At 37.0% G+C, this 17,914-nt stretch overlaps 2 protein-coding genes across 4 annotated transcripts in view; one reads left to right on the top strand and one right to left on the bottom strand.

Moving 5' to 3' along the window:
• Positions 1-5,477, bottom strand: part of CFAP52 (cilia and flagella associated protein 52) — a 52,118-nt gene extending 46,641 nt beyond the window's left edge. Inside the window, exon 1 of the mRNA XM_012761214.2 lies at positions 5,351-5,477. Coding sequence (XP_012616668.1) covers positions 5,351-5,420 — 70 coding nt within the window. The 5' untranslated portion in view covers positions 5,421-5,477. The remainder of the gene's footprint in view (positions 1-5,350) is intronic.
• Positions 1-17,914, top strand: part of STX8 (syntaxin 8) — a 467,623-nt gene that overhangs the window by 205,431 nt on the left and 244,278 nt on the right. The window contains exons 1-4 of one of the 3 annotated variants that reach the window (XM_012761218.3): positions 5,418-5,481; positions 6,154-6,274; positions 11,032-11,131; positions 16,845-16,939. In XM_012761218.3, the coding sequence (XP_012616672.2) occupies positions 6,258-6,274; positions 11,032-11,131; positions 16,845-16,939 (212 nt within the window). In that variant the 5' untranslated portion in view covers positions 5,418-5,481; positions 6,154-6,257. Of the gene's footprint in view, positions 1-5,417; positions 5,482-6,153; positions 6,275-11,031; positions 11,132-16,844; positions 16,940-17,914 lie in introns of those variants that run through there. The other 2 variants (XM_012761217.2, XM_075994176.1) reach the window with 2 other exon arrangements.

The following is a 17,914-nucleotide window of genomic DNA, read 5'->3' as shown; positions in this document are numbered from 1 at the left end:
CCGCTAATGACAAGAGACAAAACAAAAAGAAAACTCTAGCTAGGAAAAGATATTTGCAATGCACACAATAGACAAAGGTTTATCTCCACAATATGCAAGGAACTCCTACAAAGCAATAAGAAAAGCACAAATGCCCAGACAGAAAAAGGAACAAAGGATATGAATGGGCAATTTATGGTGAAGGAAATTCAAAAGCCAATAAACATACAAAGAGGCATGCAACTTCACAAGTAACCAGGGAAATGTAAATTATATCCAAAATGAGAAACTATGTCATTCATAGCCACCATAATGGCTAAAGTTAAAAAGGTCTATAGTACCAGGTATTGGTGATAACGTGGAACAAAGAGAACACTCATACACTGCTTGGTGGAAGTGTAAACTGGTAGAATCACTTTGTAAAACAACATGTCTATATTGATGATGGTTGAATATGCATATGCCCTAGGACCCAGCTATCCTACTCTTAGGTATGTAACCCACCCAGAGATAACCTTCTTAATATGTAGGTGTGCATTTCTTCAGATTTATTTTCTTTGCATTTAATAACCAGCATTCTTGGTTGCAAACAAGAAGGATTAACTCTGGCTAAATTTAGCAGAAAAAGATATTTCATGGAAGGAATACAAATAGCTTACAGAATCGATAGAAAGTGTGGAAAATCACACTTGAAAAATGGGTAGGATTAATGAGAAAGCAAGACCAAATGACAAGAAGTAAGGACCTCTCATTGCCACACTGCTCAATGTTCAGTGTTACAGTCAGTGGACTCCATGGTGCTCTCTGCTCCTTTGCATCAGTTCCTTAAGACTGGAACTTCTCTGTGGGGACATCTGATTGGCTGAGCCTATTATGTCACGTCTCTCTCAATTGGCTGCTGAGGAGTTAGGAGAGGAAATACCTGTTTGTTTCAGGCTCTCACCAAAGGCAATGGAACCAACTCCTACCTATCCTGGGATTCTCCTCAAATTAGAATGATATTCAGATAGTGAGTAGCTAAAATGATACATGTCCACTATAATGAATATTCTCTCTTCCTCCCTCTCAAACACACATAGACTCACACACTTTAAACTCTAATAGGTTCATATCATACACACTGTTAGGCAAATTGCATTTTACACTTAATATATCTTTGACATCTTTCCTTGTTATTCCATATAGATATATCTCATTTTTCCAAAGGGTTATACAGTATTTAATTGTACAAAAGGATTATAATTTTTAAAAATAATTTATTGGGATGAAATTCACATACTGTAAAATTAGCCATTTTAATGGAACAATTTAGTGGCATTTAGCACATTTGCAATATTGTGCAACCACCACTTCTATCTAGTTTCAAAAAATTCCTGGACTATAATTTTTTAAACTAATTTCTTAACAAGGGACATTTGAGCTGACTTCTTCAACATTTGGGATATTATAGACAATATCACAGTGAACCTTATTGTACATAAATTTTCTGAAAACTTGAATAAGTGATTCAAGTTCTTAAAAGCTCAACGATTACCTTCATTGAAAATGGTAATAAATACTACAAAACTGGTGTTCGAAAAGGTTGTAAAATGTACACTGGCAATAGTAATTAGAAACCATTTCTTATTCTCACCTTGCCATTATCCATATTTTTAGCTTTTGCCAATTTGAAATGTAAAAAAGTGAATTGCTTTAATAGCATTTTAAAACTTTTTGAGCTAATAGCCATTTATGTTTCTGTGATTTATTTCTTTGCCCATTATCTATTCCCAAGGTCTATTTTTTATAAAGGGAGTAAACATTTTAGACTTTGTGGGCCATATGGTCTCTTTTGCAGTTATTTGTCTCTGCTATTGTAGCATAAAAGCAGCCACAGATAAAAGCAGCCATACATAAATGAATGGGCAGGGCTGGGTTCCAATAAAACTTTATTTACAAAAACAGGTAGTGGGCCAGTTTGGCCCACTAGCTATAGTTTACAGACTCCAGATCTATTTTGTTGTTATTGCTGTTTTAACTATATAAGAGCTCTTTTCATACTGTAATAGGAATGTTAAGGGTTATCTATTCCAGTCAATTGATGTATATGACCAAACTTTTAATAACTATAGCTTTTGAACTATTTTCATATTCAACACAACTATATTTGGTTTGCTTACATAGTAAATTTTTGCCAAAATACAATACCAAGAAGTGTCAAGTGCAGTTACTTATTGACACCTTCAAGTTAAAATTCAACTTTAATAATGTAACACTACAGTGAATTCTAGTGTCACAGTGATAAAAGGGGCCTTGCTTTTGCTTCCTATTTGTTTCCATGTTTAATACATGTTTAAATTTAAACTCAATTACCTGGTATTTAAGGCCTCTAAAATCTAATCCCAGGCTTTCTTTCCTGTGTTATTCTGCCAGTCCCTCAACTGAAGCCACATCAAGCTACTTGCCATTCACTAACAAGGCTGCACTTTCCCTTCTTTGCTCCCTTATTTCTGCTACCTAGAATATTCTGCCCTCAATCTTCACCGACTGATTTCTACCCAATTTTCAAGACTACTGAATTTAAAGGAGGTCAACTCTTTCAATCCTAGAATAGAATCTTTTCTCTCAAACTTTCATAAAGCTTTGCCTATTCTCCTTTCTGAGAGCTAGTACAGCTTTTTTAAGTAAACGTTTTTTCACTGAAGACAAAATACAGAAATCTCAATAACTTTTTACCAAGGAAACACACTCAGATCAAGAAGTAGAACATTAATTACCACAACCCAGGTGTCTCTTTTTTTTTTTTTTTTTTTTTTTTTTGAGACAGAGTCTCGCTTTGTTGTCCAGGCTAGAGTGAGTGCCATGGCGTCAGCCTAGCTCACAGCAACCTCAAACTCCTGGGCTCAAGCAATCCTTCTGCCTCAGCCTCCCGAGTAGCTGGGACTACAGACATGTGCCACCATGCCCGGCTAATTTTTTATTTTTTTTTTATATATATATATCAGTTGGCCAATTAATTTCTATTTATAGTAGAGACGGGGGTCTCGCTCTTGCTCAGGCTGGTTTTGAACTCCTGACCTTGAGCAATCCGCCCGCCTCGGCCTCCCAAGAGCTAGGATTACAGGCGTGAGCCACAGCGCCCGGCCAACCCAGGTGTCTCTGATGTACCTTTTCCCAGTCTATATCTCCCAAAAGGTAGTCACTGTTCTGACTTCTATTCCTGTAGATGATTTCCCTCATTTTAGAACTTTATATTAATAGAATGATATAATATATACTCTTTTGTGTCTAGCTTTTCCCATTCAACATTATGTTTGTGAGATCCATCCATGTTGCTGTATATAGTTCATTCTTTTAATTGCTGCAGAGTACTCTATTGTATGAATACTATGTACTATAATTGATTCGTCCTTTATACTTTCTACAGACATTTTGGTTATATCTAATTTTTACCTATTATAAATAATGCCATTATAAATATTCCTATACTTTTTAAATACATTTCTGATGCATATATGCTATAGCATTTGGAGGATACATCAAAAATCTTTAGGATGCACTCAGAATTTATCTTAAGGAACAAAGTTAAAGAGCTAAAAGATTTAGCTATGTATAGATGTTCTTGTAGCATTTTAAAATAAATGCAAAAAATGGAAATTGTGGTAAATTCTTACTAACAGGGCATTATTTAAATAAATTATGGCACACCTATGCAATAGAATATTAAATATTATAATTATAGCATAGGGTATATGTTTTTATTTTATTATTTCTTTTTTTTGAGATAGGGTTATTTTATTATTTCTTATATTTATTGCTAGGGAAAGAGCTGCATGGCATACTGTTAAGTGAAAAGTCTGGTTATAAGAGAGCATATACAACACGAGTCCACTTTTATTTTTAAAAACATATTTATATGTAAATATATATTTAAACATAGCACACCAAAAATTTAACAGTGATATCTTTTAAAAATGTAATGATGGCTGATTTTTCTTTTGGTTTCACTATATCTTTTCAGTTTTCTAACTCTTCTTAAGCAGGATTATGGATTTATCCCTGTATTCTCAGCCCATAGCATGCTATTTGGCGTATAGTGGTTCTAAATAAATGTGTATTTGACTATATGAAAGAACATAAATTATCACAAAGCCAACAAGGTAAAAACAATTTGGTCAATTTGGACCATTTTAAAAGGCAAAGAATAGTAATTGCCATGGAAGACATCAGGATGTAATTTACCATTTATTTGCCCTTAGAACTCTTGAAAATAGCATGATTTCAGTTGCAGACCTCTCTGTATGCAGCTCTACATTGGCTCAACAGTGACCCTTTGCAACTCAGGGCAGACCACGCAATTCCTTTGCCAATGATCTTGTAACCAGCTTTAACGATGGCTGATATCTCTGATCTAAAGTGCCCACATTGTATCAAGGACTGTTAAAGTATTGCTAAAAGGAAGAGTCTAGAGCTGAGCCCTAGAATGAATGTGCTTAAAGCTTTAAGTAGTCAGTGATTGCTTTGCATCTACATTACTACAATTTTAAAGCTTTCGGGCATTGCATCACACCTTTTAAAAAGTTTGCTTTTTCTAATTTAATTCATTGCTTTTTCTCATCCCTCAAAAAAAAAAAAAACACAAAAAACCAAAAAACAAAACAAACGAAAGCAAAAAACCCAAAATAAACAAATCTCCAGCATTCCCCCCCCTTGATGTTCAAAACAACACGCAGTCACAAATAAGATTTGGGCAGAGAGACCTGGCCCCTCCTCTGTCTGTTCAAAACATCTTTCCCCTTAGCTCCCCCTGGCGTCCCCTCCCCCTCCAGTCTTGGTCTGAAACCCTCATCATTTAGAATCCTTCCTTCGTGTTAGAGGACCAAGATCATCCTCTAAAGCGGTTGTTCAAACACACGTTCCCTTCCTTTCTCATTAGTACATCAGCTGGGATTTCAGAGGATTTATTATTAACAGTTGGTCCCAGGGGCCAACGCAGACGGCATCCGGTGGTTACCGAGGGGACATGGGCTTTGCGGGATGCGCGGGGCTCACAGACAGACAGGGCTGACCTAGCGGGAGAAGGGCTACAACCACTTTTACTCAGCTGTCCTGTCCGGGGAGGAGGCGTTTGGTCCCTTTCAGGCGCTGACGCTTGTCTGAGCTGATAAAACCATCCCATTGCCTGAGGCTCGGAGCCAGGAAGTGACTCTCCAAGGCCCCGGGGCGGGAGAGGCTGTGCTGGTCGCCCTGTGCTTGGCCCTGGCCAGGGCTGTTACCATTGTCCCACACTGCCTTCCAGGTGCCACCAGGTGACACCTTCCACTGTCCCTGTTTGCACTACACGCCCTCGGGATTCCTAAACCAGCCAGCCCAGAAATGCTTGAGGCCTCACCATTGAAGCCGATCACCGTGTCAAGTTCCAGCTCGGCCACCTGGGCCTCGGACGAAATTTGGTCATCCATCCTTGCGAGACTCCTCCCGCTCGCCTCTCAGCGCCAGAGACCGCGTCTGCTGGTCGTTATGGTAACGCCCTGCGCACGCGCGCCAGATCCACGCCTACACAGAAACCCCGCGAACCGAGCTCCGCGTTCGTTTGCGCTCTTGCAAAGGAAGGGAGGACCTCGTTTTGCTATTTCTCTGGAAATCTAAGGGATGGCACGAAATGCACGGAACTATTAATAGTTCCTCCATCCCTCTTCCAAAGAGTCTGTGATTTTTTTTTGGTAACTATATAATCGAGCACCTAATGAATGGCGTTTTAAATGTACGCAATCAAGCACGGAGGGTTGGTGGGAAGGCTGCTATAAAATAATATATAATTGATATTTCTTTGAGTCTGTGTTTGAAGCAGTATTAAAAAAATCTTAAAAGATTTTTTAAAAGCTTTATTGAGGTATAATGTAAATATCATAAAATCCACTTAAAGTGAGTTTTAGTAAGTTTATAAACTTAGTAAGTGTGCAACTATGACCGCAATCCAGTTTGTTTGTTTCGTTTTGTTTTTGAAGCAGGATAAAATTTTAGGTAACTGCTAGAGGGAGGTCTTGGCAGCGCTCTCGGCTTCCTGAGAAAATGCTTAGATTCTATTCTACAACGATTTTATTTTAATTGTGCCCATCTACTGTCCCCCAAAGGAGCACTTTCCTTCATCTGTCACGGTTCTTAGGCCCCAATTATTCACTTTGCAAACTCTAGGCTCCGGTCGCGCACGGGCCTGACTGCGGGGAGTGAGCCGCGCGGGCCGCCGTAGTCAGCTGCTGCGAGCAGGAAGTGTCCGGGTAGCGGGCGGAGTCTGCACGATGGCACCGGACCCCTGGTGAGCCCCGGGTGAGGGCGGCCGTGCACGGAGGGTCCTTCGGAGAGGCTGGGCTTCCGGGGAGCGGGAGATCCCTTAGCATTGCCGCTGGGGGCCTTCCGGGATGAGGGGAGGGGCAGCGGCGAGACCCTTCCTCTGCTGATGGGAACTCAGCCACATCCCGCCACCCTTGGTCCTTGCCCGGGTGGCCTGGGAAGGAGACCGGGTGGGCTGCTGGGGAGCTGAGGACTTGAGCCGAATCTCTGAATATTCCTGGGCTGCATCTCGCCGCGGGGTTTCCCGCCCATCCTGGTTGTGGAGCTGCTGGTGCAGGCTTCCCTGGACTCCTGTAAAAGTGAAGTAGAACCTCTTTGTGGAATGTCAGTCCACCCCGTCAACCCCCTTGTTTCGCAGATGGAAAAACTGAGATTCCATGGTCACCAGCCAGTTAGTAACCATTTGGGGACCTCGATCTTGTGGGCCCTTCGAAACACTTGTAGGAATCTGAGAGGGGAAATTATGCACTTGTTTATAAGGCATTTCACCCTTTCCTGAGTTAATATGAGGACTCTTCCTTTAGCAGAAACTTCTCTAGTAAAACAGTAGCTGATAAGGGTCATTATTCTGCAATTAAATCCCAAGGACTGAATGATGAAAGATGAGTTCTTATCCCAAGGAACATAATGCTGTTAAGACTTGACCTTTCTGTTTAATAACGTAAAACATAGCTCTATAAAGTTCTTGTTGGAGTGTATGTCTTATGTTGGATTTTCTAATATAGTTTATAATTATTTAAGTTGCACACAGCCTGGATGTTAGAAGAATAGGTTTGAAGATCAAAGTTAGATTTACCTGAAATCTGGGTTATTTAGCCAGTTGCTTAACTTAATGCTGACTTTTTTGTCTGCCTAATTTTAAGAGTTCTATACATCTACTGATAGAAAATTTAGGGAATATTGAATATTTCCTGAGACGAAAATAAATAGCATCTTTAACTTTATCATTTGGAAAATAGCCATTACTGATTTTTTACAGTAAATTTATTGCTTAAATCTGTATTTTATATATATATATTTATTCACAAAACAGGGAGCATTTCTCCATGTCATTGAACATTCTTTGAAAACATAATTTTCTTACATGGTGTAATAGTGCACCATATGAATAACCATAATTTTATTTTTGTTTTTCTCTTCTGTATTAGATTTTGTTTGTTTTGTTGTTTTTGTTTTTGTTTTTTTTTTACTATTGCAAAAGCAGTCCATTTGTTCCATCTCTTATTTCCTAGGGATCCATTCCTAGAAGTAGAACTGTTTGGTTCAAGGGTGTGAACATTTTAAGGCCCTTGATACATACTCCTATTCCTAAATTGCCCTCCACCTCCTGGAACCTAACTCCCTCAATTTGCACAAAAAGTAGGAAATAAAGCTCAGACATAAGGACTGGTTATCCATTTAGATTGGTGGAAGCTATCATTGGACCCCAAGCCTCTTCCACAGTTAATGTTCACAAAGCATTTGTACCTTTTTCTGTTACTCTCAATTAGTTTGACTAAATGGCTTTCTCATTAGACTATGAAAGTGAAACAGTGGGGGAACTCTGTTGTGCTCCCATTAGCTACCTTACAAAGTGGGTTGCTGATTAAGAGGGTAAAAAGGAGTATGGGATGGGATTTTGACAAACCTATAAAAACAGATTGGACTATAGCTTTGCCTTTGTATCACTGAAACTCATATGTCACTGATGCCTCCCTCCTGGGTGGTGTTCTAAAGTTTAGGAGTGGAATATAGCAGTTAGTGTTTTAATGGCCTATCAAAGCAAGTGGTAAGCTCAGTGTTTAATAGAAGTAGCAAGTGGTTACTGTCTCTGAACTGGTTCTTTGCTAAAGTTAATTAGCTTTACTGTCAGGCAACTTACTTGTTGATGATATACTATTTCTGAGAAAATTACAGTTAAACCTCAGTAGTTTTCTATTCTAATTCTAATTGAACATTTTTGTTAGTGGCATGGCCTTTTGTTTTTTTGTTGTTGTTGTTGTTTTTTTTGGTTAGTTTACTTTTTAAAAACTTTATTATGGAAGGTAAGAGATATACAAAGTAGAATGATATAATGGGCCCTTTTATACTCACCACTGAATTTCTGTAATTATTAATATCTACCATTCTTGTTTCATATCTGCTATACTTTTTTTCTTTTCTGGGTGTACTTTAAAGTAAATCCTATGTATATTAATTTAACTGTACATTCAGTGTTTTTCTGATAGAAAAGGGGCCTAGTTCATAGTCTGGAAGCTTCTTTTCTGTTTCCCTTTTCAGTTCCTTAGTCTGTGTCGTGGCATCACCGTCTCAGGCCTGAAAACTCAAATTATTCATCTTTTTTTGTTTTCACTCTTCATAGCACATTATTCACTAATATCCACTAGTTTTCTTTTAAATATCTCTGTTATATCTTTTATGTTGTCTGTTTCTACCATAGTCCAACCCTAATACCTTTTAGATAGTAAATATTGGAAACCAGTTATGGCATTGACTAGCCGGAGAAGTTTTCTACTGGTCTCCTGCCACTACTCTCTCATTTCCTCTCATTATTATTTATTTAAATAGGATTCAGACTAATTTTTCTAAATTAGTACTTTAGGCCCCTGTGTATTTGACCCAATAATGAGGTTTTCCCTTACCTCTAGGCCAGTAGTTCCCAAACTTTGCCACAGATTGAAATCACATGGAGGGCATTCCAAAATCCCCACAGCCAGATAAAACCCCATAACAATTTAATCAGAATGCTGGGAGTGGGACCAGGCATTGGTATTCTTTTAAAAAGTGATTTCCCAGTGATTCCAATGTGTAGCAAAGTTTCAGAACCACTGTTCTTTAGGGGTAAAATATGAATACAAAGATTGGGGGCATGACAGCTGGAAGTTGGTCCTGGCTATGTGAGCATTTCACATAACCTCTTCAAGGACTCTCTTCATATATATGTTTCCCTGTGGCAATAAAATATCCTGTAAGTCTAACCTGGTTAGACTGGTGTTCAACGTTGTGTAGAAGTGACTTCTACTCATCTCTATCATTTTATACTTTACTGGGCAACCAGGGCCACTACTCGGCTGAACGTGCCAGCCATACTTCCTTCTTTTCATCTTTGGTGGCTCTGTGTGTCTTTCACCAAGTTTAGAATGTGCTCCTCCCTACTGTTTGAATAAGAGGCCTGCTTTAACCTCATAGTCAGCTCAAGATGTCACCTCATGGTTACACCCCACATTTGGCAGAAGGGCCAGCATGCTATATGTTATCGATTTTCGTATGTATTGGCTGGGACCACAGTGCCAGCTGTGAAAAGCTGCTCTTTTCACAGAGGAAAAAAAGGTAAAATGTGGCAAAGCTTGGTCCAGGACCCAATTTTCCTTAATAGCCTTCTATTTTCCTGATTTTATGTTGTCTTTTATTACTTGCTCTTTTTCCATATATACATATACATGAATACATATGAATGATGCATATATGATATATATGAATATATGTATATGATATATACATGACTGATACTACTTTGGAGTATAGTGGTTGGTGGCTCAGGATCCTACCTCATAGGATCCTAATAAAGTTTACAATGTGAAGCTCTTAGCATGGGACCTTGTGCAGGTCAGGTACTGGGCTGCTAGCTGTTGCTATCATTATTATAGTAAGATTCCTACGGGAAGTGATGGGAGCATTTTCCTTCATTCAAAAACAAACACTTATCAAGTTCCCTCACTGTACAAGTGATATGTGGGAGTTAGAAGATTTGAAAAAAATGTATTATTTATTTACTTAAGCAAAAACATTGGGACATTAGGACCAACAGCAGTTTTCAGTATTTTGTAATAGACAGTTCAGGATAATATGTTGGTCTGGTACAGCAGAGTCCCTGCTTTCTAGGAGCAGATTGTCAAGTAGGAGAAATGAAATGTGTATGCATGATTAAGTATTTTCTGCAAAACAGATAGAAAGAAAATAAAAATGCTGTGAGAGAAGGTTCATAGTGAATCCTTCAAAGCCATGAGTGATAATTAGAAGCTCAATAAATGTTTTGAGAGAATTCGGGCAAGCTTAGATGTTGGGTGTGTGTGTGCCCTTTGTCCTCAGAGCTCTCCTCCAGGTACTTGCACGCCTAGCTTCTTCACCTTGCCTCAGTGTCCCCGATCCTGAATAGCACCCCTGCACCACTCTCTGTCCTTTTATCCTGCCTCACTTTTCTTCTTAGCGCATAGCAACACCTGGCACGCTATGTATTAATTTGTTTTTTTGCTTTTTTTCCTTCACTAAAATGTGAGCTCCTTGAAAGCAGGACCTTTGTCCATTTTATTCCCTGCTGTATTCTCCAGTGTCTGGAAAAGTGCTTATCACAGCGGGGGCCCTCCAAATGCTTTGTCACTGGCAGAAGAACAAAGTGGTTAAGAGCCCAAGCTCTGAGGTCAGGCAGCTTTGGTTTGCAGCTGGCAGTGCCAATTGGGCAAGTTACTTTACTTCTTTGTGCCAAATTTTCTCATGTGTGAGGTGGAGACACTAGTGGTACCCACCTCAGAGCATCCTCGTGTGAATTAATTGAATTATAAATGAAGCATCCAGGATAGTACCTGGCACATAGTAAGTGCAGATCAATCCACATGGCTATTACTGGTGCTGTTATTATCTTCCCTTCCTGTTGGAGTTTTGTGATTAGAATAAAAAACTCAGACAATGCAGTAATTTTTTAAAAACTACTTTAAACATTTTTCTCTTTTTATTACTTTGTTGCAGGTTCTCCACATACGATTCTACGTGTCAAATTGCCCAGGAGATTGCTGAGAAAATTCAACAACGAAATCAGTATGAAAGAAAAGGTGAAAAGACAACCAAGGTAATAATAGGAGAGACTTAGTACTTAAAATGATATGTTTGAGCTTGGAGGTCTGAAAATGTTCCTATATCTGAGACTCTCTGTATGTGCACTTGTATAGGGGTCTATTTGCTTATATATGTTGAATTGATATTACAACCAACCAGTTAGTAGTTATTTAATCATTGAGACTAAAGGAAGCATAACATATATTTAATTTCTCCTGTTTTACCTTAAACATCTCTGACAATTTTATAGTCTAGTTCAAGGGTTAGTAAGCTTCCTCCAGATAGTAAATCTTTTACGCTTTGCAGACCAAAAGACAATATCTTCAATTCTTTTGAGTATCTACTCTCACCAAAAGGATAATAGTCTTGTTTTTTTGTTTTTTTTAAAGACAGTCTTACTTTGTTGCCCAGGCTACAGTGAGTGCTGTGGCGTCAGCCTAGCTCACAGCAACCTCAAACTCCTGGGCTCAAGCAATCCTACTGCCTCAGCCTCCTGAGTAGCTGGGACTACAGGCATGTGCCACCATGCCCGGCTAATTTTTTCTATATATATATTAGTTGGCCAATTAATTTCTTTCTATTTATCGCTCTTACTCAGGCTGGTTTCAAACTCCAGACCTCGAGCAATCCGCCCGCCTGGACCTCCCAGAGTGCTAGGATTATAGGCATGAGCCACCTCGCCCAGACAATAGTCTTTTTTAATGTTTTATACTTAAAAATGTAAAAACAATCTTTAATTGTGGGCTGTACAAAACAACAGTGGGATTTGGCTAGGAAATATATTTTTATGAAATCTCTAGTTCATATTGATACCCTTGATTCAAATCCAATACCATAGATTTCTTCCTTACCTTCCCCATTCCAAATTTGTATTTTCTTTCTCCCACCTTGAGAACCCTGGTTTCCAAGAGCATCAATATATTTTTACATGTTTGGTCTATCTTACAGTTCACAAAAAATAGTTTCAAAATTACTACAAAGTACCACTACAAATACTAAAGTCTAAAATCTGTGTATTTTTTTAAAAATTTAGAATATTCCACTAAGGGTACTGAGGTTATTCTGTTCCAAAGTTATTAGTATTAATTCTATTTTTCTGTATCTTATGCAATTTCTGTTTTTATTCATTTTTAGGGTTTGCTTTTCCCCTAACCTTTTTGATTTTATTTTAAGTAAGTAAAAAAACATTTGCACTATTCAGAAGTCAAAATTACATGAAAAAGTACACTCAACATCTTGTTCCCATTCCTCTTCTACACCTCTTCTTACTGCTTCTAGGTGACCATTTTCATTAATTCCTGGCTTATTCTTCCCGTGTTACTTTTTGCAGAAATAAGCATGTGTGTTTATGTATGTGTGTGTTCTTATCTTCCTTTTATATGAAAGATAGTCTTTTATATCTTGCTCTTTTCACTTAATAATATATAAATCTCTCCATATTAATTCAGAGACCCTTGTGTTCTTTAGGGCTGTATAGTACTCTGTTGTGTGAATGTAACTTGATTCATTTAACCTGTCTCTTAAGGATGGGCTATTAGATGGTTTCCCATCCTTTCCTGTTACTAATAATGCTGTAGTCAATAACTTTGTCCTTTTTTTAAAAAAAAAAATTTATTTGTGGAGGTGTCTTTTAAGGGTGAGTTCTCAAAACCAGACATACATAATTTTTTTTTTTTACCTGTTGCCAAATTTTCCCCTTCACTGGGGTTGACCTTTGGCACCCTCACAAGCAATGTGTGATGTGAGAGCTTCTGTTTCTTCACAGCCTGACCCACAGAGGGTGTTATCAATCTTCTGAATTTTTTGCCAATCTGATAAGTGAGAAATGGTATTTCAGTGTAGTGTTAAATTTGTATTTCTCATATAGTGAGTCAAGTGGAGTATGTTTTCATATGGGTAAGAGCTACTTATATATATATCTTCTGTGAACCATCCTCTTGTCTTTTGCCCATTTCCTATTAGACTGTTGGTCTTTTTAGTCTTATTCTTTAAGTGCTCCTGAAGATATTAGAGAGATTAGCTCTTCATGAGAAATGGTAATTATTTCCTCTCCTTTATCATTTGACATTTGACTTTGCTTGTAGTTTTTTTTTTTTTTTTAAAGAAATGGAGTTGATTATCCATCTTTAATTGCTTCTGTCTATTTAGTCATAGTTAAGTTTTTTGCCAGTTCCAGGTTATAAAGGAATTTATTCCTGTTGTAGTAAGTACATTCAGAGCTATAATCCTTTTAACAACTGTCTTCTTCATGGACAGTTAGGTTATTTCTAATTGTAAATGACTTTTCAGTGAGCCTAAATTATGGCCCATGTTAGAATAAATTCCTCAAGGTAGACTTTCTGGATTTGGGTTGTATAAAGTTTAAACCTTTTGAGCATATATGTTGCAGAGTTACATTTCTATACCAATTATGATTATCTTTTAAAAATCTTTCTCACTCTGTTAGGTAAAATTATTATGTTACAATAGGCTAATATGCATTTTTTATTACTTATGTCTTGAACATCTCATATTTATTGCATATTTGCATTTCTTTTATGAATTGCCTATGTAATGTTCTTAACCTAATCTTATTATTTTTTAATTTCAAAGTTCTCTTTTTTTATGTGTCAACTACATTAAGCTTTGATCTGGCATGTTTGGTACAAATATTTTTTCTGTTTATTTGGCTTTTGATTTTGTAAGTGACATTTTTAAATATGTACCTGGTTTTAAATTTTATTTGAAATTATCAGTATTTTTTTTTTTTTACCATATGCGAATTGAAGAATTATCAGTACTTTTATTTGTGTTTTTTTTTCTTACAGAGGAAGGGGATGCCATATTTAGAAAGGCCTTTTACACCCAGAGGTTACATAAATATTTTACCTAATTATCTACATTTTCTTTAAGCTTTTCTTCTGTTGGTTTTTTATTTTGCTTTTTGTTTTGTGTGTCTTTATAAATCTTTGAAATATTTAAAGTTTATTTTGGTGTGTTGTAGGTATCTAATTTTATTTTTTTCTCCATTTGCTATAAATCATTAATCCCCCTCCCCAAGATGTGAAATACTCTCTGTTTCATTCACTGACTTTTTATACAGCTACACTGTTTCTGGGCCATCTATCTGTTCTGTTACTCTGTTGAAGCTGTTAGTAACTGCGTGCATTGTACTTCTATAGTTTTTTTGTAATGACAACTTCATATCTGATTGTTTAAGACCGCCTTTATTATACATATTCATGGATTTTCTTAATTTTCCTTCATTTATCCTTCTTTCAGAGTAATTTTGTAAAACTTCATTTAAAAAACAGTTTGTATTATGTTTCAGTTACCACCTCCTTTGCAATAAACGAATCCAAATGGGATTTCAAATAGGCACATAGTATGTTTATAGATCAAATTGGGGAAAATTTACATTTTTACTGTGTTGAGTGTTTCCGTTAGCAGTTCTTCATTCCTTCAGCAGTATTTACTGTATAATTACTATGTGTCTGGCACTGTGCTACATACTTTTTAGATTTTGTTGCTATCGTTAATGAAGTTTAAAAGTAATAATTAAAAAAATTCTTCCTAGGTATTACCTAAATTTAGTAATGCCTTTGATTTTTTCATTTTACTATTGATCACTGTACTGAATTCTTTTGCTGTTTCTAATAATCTTTCAGTTGATTCTCTGAAGTTTTCTGATTTAAATTATTATTTTCTAACATCAAACTGTCCACACTGTTGGCATTTTGGTATGTTTAGTTCCTGGATTGTTATTATTTGGGTGACATTTTATGACTTGATTTTTTTCTTTTAATAAGTTAAACTGGATATCTTTCTATGTGAACAAACTGAGTTTGAGACTATTAGATTATTGTCAATCTGCAAATAATGATATTTTCATCTCCTTTCTAGTCTTTATATATTTCTTCAATTTGTCTTATTGCATTGGTTAGAAAATCTAGCTCAAAGTTAAATAATAGTGCAGTTAAGGCAATAGTGTTCCAGCCTTAGTTTTTCTTTCTTTTTTTTTTTTTTTTTGGTTTTGTTTTTAATTTCCCCCATACTATATTAATCATATATTTATTCTATTTTAATCATTAACACCATGAACTTTATTATTAGATTGTTATTTAATTAGGTTATTATTTTCTAACATCAAACTGTCTTAAATAACTAGAATACATTCTACTTGGTAATGGTATATTTTCCTTTTCAATGTAATTCTGAATTTGCTTTGCTAATATTTTAAAAAATATTTTTATATTTATAATCCTTAAGTGAGATGGATGTGGTATCTCTGTCAGTGTTTTTTTTGTTGTTGTTTTTTTTTTTTTTTACCAGGGTTATGTTAGCTTAAACTATGAATTAGACTTTCCATCTTTTTCTGTGCTTTGGAAAGCACCTGTTTAATTATGATAATGGAACTTTTTTTCTGATTATAAAAGTAATCATTTTCTTATAAAATGTTAAGAAATCCTAATTAGAGATAACCACTGCTGGCATTTTGGTGTGTTTAGTTCCTGGATTGTTATTATCTGGGTGATATTTTATGACTTGATTTTTTTCTTTTAATAAGTTAAACTGGATATCTTTCTATGTGAACAAACTGAGCTTGAGTTATACTTTTTAATGGCTATATACTCTTTCATCTCTTGAATGCTTTTGATTTTTAATTTTGTAGGCTCTTTGTAGGTCTGGTGTGTGTGTGGTGCTTTTTTGTTTGCTTGTTTTGCTCCTTACTGTTTGAATGAGGAGAGAGCTGCTTGTCTTGACGTTTCCTTGTAAACATTGTGGGTGGTTCTTCCTTGGTTCCCAGAGGTTTTAGAATCGTTAAAGTGAGACTTTTCTTGGTTACTGATGCCTCAGAGGGTTGCTTGATGTGTGTAGCCCTTGGCCAGCCTCTGGCTTTCTCTGCTTTTCCTTAGTGTGATTCTGCTAGTCTAAAGGAAGGAGCACACTCTTCCACACAAGTTGAATAATTGCTACTTTTAACAAGGTAGCAAATGAAACCTGTGGTAGTCTGTGTTTTTAACATATCTATGATTTTATCCATGGTGGAATATGTTTCAATTTAAATGGGCAGTTTATTTTTCACTTTTCCAAATTCCTGAGAGGCGCTCTCTCTTTCCCCTTCCTCTGTCATTCAATGTAGCACTTCAGAGTCACAAACAAAAATTTCTTCCAGGATTTTAGAGTGATTGGAGAAAATTCACACACTCCTGGAAAAAGAGTCATGTGTGGTTAACAATCCTCTTGTACAAAAAGAACACATTGCCATGAGATGTTTCAATGGGTTGTAAATTTTCCCAGTATGTTTAGAGAGACTGGTCGAGACATAATGGGACAGTTTTTGAAGTCTGGTTGAGGGAATTGTGGATTTTGCTATGGAACAAAGACTTGGGGAAACACAATTTCCTGCATGGCTCCAAGATGCACAACTAGGTTCAATGGGCAAAAGCTCTGGGGACAGAATTCAGCTGCTGATCAGGGCAAATTGACAGTTCCCAGTCAATGTCCGTGTTCAGGTATGGCCTTGCTCACCACGTGGCCAGGTTGTAGAGTGAGTACAGGCCAGAGGCTGGGCCAGGCACTGCTGAGACTGCTTACAGCCCTGAGTTTGTTGTAGGGAGGCCAAGCATCTCTTCCAGCCCTTCCTGGATTGAATCATAACCTGTAAAGCAGCATTTACCTGATATAGTTTAGTAAATTGTACACCTCTGGACTGGAATACTTAGGATGTCTTCTTTTCTTTTCAGCTTACGGTGACAATCAGAGCTTTGTTGCAGAACCTGAAGGAAAAGATCGCCCTTTTGAAGGACTTATTGCTAAGAGCTGTGTCAACACATCAGATGTATCCATGTAAACATTTCCACCTCTTTTCTAGAGTGGGAGGAAAAGCAGTCTTATTTTAAGAAAGGAAGGAATCTGGGCCACCCAGATTTTTCCACAGCTTGAGGAAGACCTGGTTTCCAAAATATTGCCTATAATCTTGATTTCTATTTTAAGCGTCTGTTACATGTTTTATAGTGAATTTGCTGGCAAAGCAAGACCTGCCGAAGGAATTAACTTATTTGGGTGTAACCTGTGCAGCACAGGAAGCTAATGCTTTCTGTCAGTGCCATGTTTACAGGGCCCTGCATAGCTCCCTGTCTAGACTGCCTTGAAGATGGCTAGCCACTGCTCCAACAGGAAAACTTTCATGAATCCATGATAATCCTGAGCTCTGATTCCCTTTCTGGAGTTTCCAGAGTTTTAATGATCCATTTCTTTTCGGAGAGGACGATACCAGTAGAGAGCATACATGTTTCCTTCCCGTTTTGTAGATTATTGAGATATGACTTGCTTGCCTTATTATTCTTCCAGTGGCACAGATACTGCCTCTAGTTTGGGAGTTTGGGAGGTAAGGGGAGGGGCAGGACTTGCTTGAAGCCAGTCCTGCCAACATTGTCAAGTACTGAAACATTTTGTTTTGAGAAATCCATACTGTGATCAATTTTGGAAAATACATGTGACCTGTTAACCTAAATGAACCCTTTATACCTGAATTTATATTAGTTTGGAAACTGACCTCAAACTGGTCTTCTCTCATCCTATCTCTAAATTGCCAGTAGTTCATGCCAAAGACCAAATTTTTCGCATCTCAGGAAATGGTTACTGCCTGGTTTTGAATATGAAAAAAATGTATAAATATAGCTTCTTAGATAAAACAATTGAAGGTATTTAAAAAATATTTCCTCCCAAGTATAACACCTTTATGTTACCAGGAAAGTTGGTTTAGATTAGGTGTTTGATTTTCTAAATATTCAGTTTTTAATCCACTAAGGTT

This window comes from Microcebus murinus, chromosome 18 (genome assembly GCF_040939455.1).
Source record: "Microcebus murinus isolate Inina chromosome 18, M.murinus_Inina_mat1.0, whole genome shotgun sequence".
NCBI lineage: Eukaryota > Metazoa > Chordata > Mammalia > Primates > Cheirogaleidae > Microcebus > Microcebus murinus.
Note: the sequence above shows the minus strand (reverse complement) of the source record. Positions and strands in the feature narration are given on the sequence as shown.